Genomic DNA, 4,664 nt, shown 5'->3' on the forward strand with positions numbered 1-4,664 from the left:
GATTAGGAGGTTTTCGAGTTTTCGGAGCTCCGAAATCGCTCTCTTCTCGCCATCCTTGGAAATTTTTTCTTACAAACCCGTCCTCTCATGTGGTAATTTGGGTCAAGTCAAGCTTAAGTTGAAGCCTAGTCATGGGTTCGAGTCGGAATTTCGACAGCGTTTCGTTATAACGGCGATTATGCCCTAGAAAGTGTCCTGAAAAAGCCGTCACAAGTCAAAATTACGAGATGGTAGGAAGTTTACCCATCACACAAGGAGTCCAAATATCAAGTTTCGTCACAAATGGGCAATCCTAAGGCTATTTTCGAAGCGATTTACGGTTTAGCTGTGAAACCGTCTCAATTTCACTCAAATGCTCAAAACTCAACGAAAATTCGAAACAAATACATGGTTATGATCCTTATATTACTAATTAGCCGTTTACCAAGTCAACTTTGCAAGGCAAAATCGTTTGGAGGAAAAGCCCCAAATTTTCGACTAATTAGGGTCGAAAACCCTAATTTTGTCGATCCCATTCGATCAAATACGAAAGATAAATGCAAGATTAGTACACATACCTCGATTAGTCATGGCAAATGCAAATTTTTGGATCAAATTTTGACGAAAATGTTTGGAATTTGAGAGAGAAATTGAGAATTTGTGTTTCGAATAAATGAAATAAACCCTCTGTTTCATCGGGTTATTACGTAGGGAAGACACGCCCAGGAATAGACGCAGCAGGTGCTGCGCCTCTTCCAAGGGACGCAGCTCTTGCTACGCCTCTTCCTCAGCTTCCCTTCATACGAATTTTCAAAAATTCGTTATAAGTTCGTTATTTCGTGGGCCCATCTTTGGTGCGCCTCTTGATGCCATATCACATATTTGATCCGTTTGACGTATATTCTTCGCCCGGACCCGCATTTTAAAGCCAATTGCAAACTGCCATATATTATTTTTTATCCAAGACCTAGCTTGTCACAACGAGCGTTCCTTCTTTGACAGGTGTTTCGACACGCCTTTATTATGTTTCCCCAGCGAGAGTACACGGATAGACATTCCCTCTCGAGACATGGAGATCAGTTCCCGATTATGTTCCCCCAGCAAGAGTTCACGACCGACAGTCATTCCCTCTCGAGCCATGGAGATCAACATCGACCCCAAGCTCTTCCGAAGTTTGTTTGAAGCCGACCACAAGCAGATTTCTCTCAGCAGTTCCAGACTATGTCCTGCTGTCTTCTCCCAATATCGCGTTTTGTTTCCCCTGGAGTTTCGAGGAATTTCAGGTATGGTCACTTCTTATGGCTGGCGAGCCTCCTTACGTAGTCTAATGGACTTTAAACGACCCTCCCCGATAGTCGACACACTCTAAAATGTTCTCGACGACAGGTCCTTGGCTCAGACCCCTTGAGCCGGCTCACGTCGCCATAGTCGTCAGGTTGTAATCTTCGATTGACCTGATGGCTATACTTTGACTTTCGCCTTGTCCAAGCCTCAGTCAAAGTGGGGGCTCTGTAGATACCTCATTTCTGCACCTCTCGCAAGCCACCCGGTGATGATTGGGCCGCATGTTTGGTACGCGGAACGATTTATGACAGTTCATAAGTTTATCGTCAAGTGATCGCTCAATCACTTATGTTTACCTGTTAATTGTCATCTATGTGCCGATACGGTCGTTTTGGCAGTAATTAGAGTACATTTGGAGTCCGGATCAAAAAACCGCCTTCAATTTCTAAAACCGAGTCAGAATGTTCTGGAATGTTCCGGATATTTCTATTCCATATTTTATAATCTTTTAATCTTTGGCAAATAATTTCCCGTAATATTCACACAAAATATTAAGGAAAAAAGATTAATCCGATATTCCATAACCAAAACACGGAAATCTTTCTTCCACAGGAGGAAACCACTTGGGAAAGGACGCAGCAGGTGTTGCGCCTCTTCCAAGAGACGCAGTGCCTGCTGCGCCTCTTCCCAAGTCCTTTTCTGCGTATTTTTCGTATCTTTTCATAACTTTTCGAGATTCACTTCCAAAGTTTTTCCGAAAACCCTAATTTCCTCCACGTGATTAGTATAAATAGAGACCTTCGGTCTCACATATTTCTCACGCGAGTGTCCGCCCTTCTCTTCTCCCTTTGCATTCTAGACCACGTTCTTACTTTTTGGCGTCTACGTGCTTGAACTTTCGACCACGTAAGCTCGGATTCTACTGAGTACCAGCCTCGTTTTGCATGACTGACCAATTTGACCAACTCCACCATTAATCAACTTTAATCAATCTTATTCGTTTTCCTTTTACGAGGGCACTTTCGTCTACATTCGAGTCGAGCATCACTAAACGTATACTTAGTTCATCTCGTTTCGTCAAACATGTAAGTCTGAGGGTGTATAATCCCTATTTTATTTATTGTTCTTTATTTTTGTAATCATAATGTAAGGTTTATGTCGAAAGTATTTTCAAAACCGATTTATAAAACCATGCTTTAAATCCTTTTTTACGAATTACCAGAAGATGACCGTCGAAAAAGGACGTAGCAACTGCTGCGCCTCTTCGAAGGGACGCAGCACCTGCTGCGCCTCTTCCTGAGGCTGCCGCAGTTCCTGCTTCCTTTCTTCTTACTTCGTCTTTTGTCAATTCGTCTCTTTTATTTCGTTTGTTCTTTGATTCTTTAACGTAATAATTTAAACATAATAATCTGACATATCATCAATCATCATTAGTATTTAATTCATCTTTTAAATCCCAACTTGAATCCCAAGTAATTCATATTTGCGGGTTTTCGTCATCAAATCAAATTCGGGTTTTAGAGGTTCGATTCATCAATATTGGATCTCTGGGATTCGTCGTTGATATATTTTTCACCTTTTGTTTATCGTCTCCATCATTAATTCATCATTAATAGCCTGTTTAGTCTGATTAATTTGTTTAGTTTGTTAATTTGTAATTAATAACCTAATTAATCTTGTAAATAATTCGTTCTAATCGATTTCATCCATGTTTATCGTTTTTATGACCCTTAATCACATGTAAATAATCTGTTAATCACTTCCATCCGAGTCAATTGTTCATAATCAATCATTAAATTAACCAACGAATATTAACGAGTTGCGGTTCCGGCTTCACAGCCAGAACTCAACCCAGGAACAGACACAGCAACTGTTGTGCCTCTTCCAAGGGACGCAGCTCTGCTGCGCCTGTTCCCGGTTGATTTCTGTCCCTGAAGTTCCATTTCTGATTTGACCTAGTTTAGTTTACGTATTTAATTTACTATTAATCGTATTATCGCCCTAATTCATGTTCGTTAATTTATTTATTCATTCTTTCTCAAATTATCCGTTTTAAAAGTATTTTCGACATAAATCATTTAATCCAATGTAATTATTGTAATTGTATTTTTATTGTATTTCTTTTATTGTATTACTTGTATGCCTTTACATGTAATCAATTTAAATCTCTACTTCGACCTATTTGTGCGATAAATTACGTGCTCACCGACTTAGTCTAATTCTCACATGCTAGGATTAATCTAATGAGTGTTGCATTGCTTGCATATAGTCGACAATATATCGAGTATAGACAATTTTCCCTAATCATTAGTAGAGGCAGCTATCGAGGCGGGCGGGATTAGGTGTTCGATCAAAAGAGCTTCCTAATACGTACCCTCACCCCTTACTCCAGATATCTGTGAACATCCGTGTTCATTGGTATCCACGAGAGTCATTGTAGACATAAAATGCTAAGGGTAACGAGTTCTTGGTGTTCATGTCACTACTTTGTGTCTTGACATGGCACGAGGTATTCGAACGGTTTCCAATTTTCCACAATAAATTGGTGGCGACTCCACAAATGCAAACGCTTATTTCCCAAGTGCCCCCATGGGCCCGCGTCCACAGAATCACGTGAGAGTTTTAACATGTGAAAATCCAAAACCATCAATATTCGATAAGAGAACAATGAAATGTAAAGTAAATTAACATGAAACTATAAGGGACTTTTGCTTAACTTATTGTAGAAAACTTAAAGAGCATAACATGCTTATAAGTCTCCCCTAGAGTGGCCATGACTAAAGGAAAATTAGGATGATTCACCGCATAAAAAAACCCCTGAGTTTCAGTTTCCAAGCAGAGCGCGGCATTATTTCCATACACATACCCTCCTTTACCTGTAACATTCGAGAGAGTATTACTCATATAAAACTGGACTCCGGGCTTGTTAGCCTGCAACTGCATAACTCTCCCTAATTTTTTCTCCTTAACTATAGCAACCTGGTTCAATACAGCTTGGGTCTTAGTAACATCAATCACATAATTTATGTCATATCCACCAGATAGTTTGTTAATTCGGCTTCCAACTGTGCGAGGCTTGAGGAAGTCAAAGGGGGTTCCCTTAACGGCCTCAAATTTGCCTTTCGAAATGAGCTGATTATCAACAAAAATTGGTTTAGAAAAGGTACCAGGATCGGAGAGACAAGGGAGCGAGCATTGCATCGTTCTCCCAAATCGGCCATATTAATTAAAAAAACTATAAGAACATAGCATTTAATTGAATCAAAGAAAATGAAACCTAGAAGATTAAGACTGGTAAGAGTAATAGACTAATTGCTTTAGAAGACAAATGTTCATCAAGAGGTAGTTAGACGGAAAGGAAACCATCAAATAAAACAATGCCTAACATCTTATGATGAACA

The 4,664-nt window shown here is 39.8% G+C and overlaps 1 protein-coding gene across 1 annotated transcript; it reads right to left on the reverse strand.

Annotated features, from left to right (window-relative positions):
* Nucleotides 1–3,975: 3,975 nt before the first annotated feature.
* Nucleotides 3,976–4,464, reverse strand: LOC141639342 (uncharacterized). The gene has a single exon (XM_074448491.1). The coding sequence runs from the start codon at nt 4,462–4,464 to the stop codon at nt 3,976–3,978; it is 489 nt and encodes a 162-aa protein (XP_074304592.1).
* Nucleotides 4,465–4,664: the final 200 nt, after the last annotated feature.

Source organism: Silene latifolia, unplaced genomic scaffold (assembly GCF_048544455.1).
Source record: "Silene latifolia isolate original U9 population unplaced genomic scaffold, ASM4854445v1 scaffold_346, whole genome shotgun sequence".
NCBI classification, from domain to species: Eukaryota; Viridiplantae; Streptophyta; class Magnoliopsida; order Caryophyllales; family Caryophyllaceae; genus Silene; species Silene latifolia.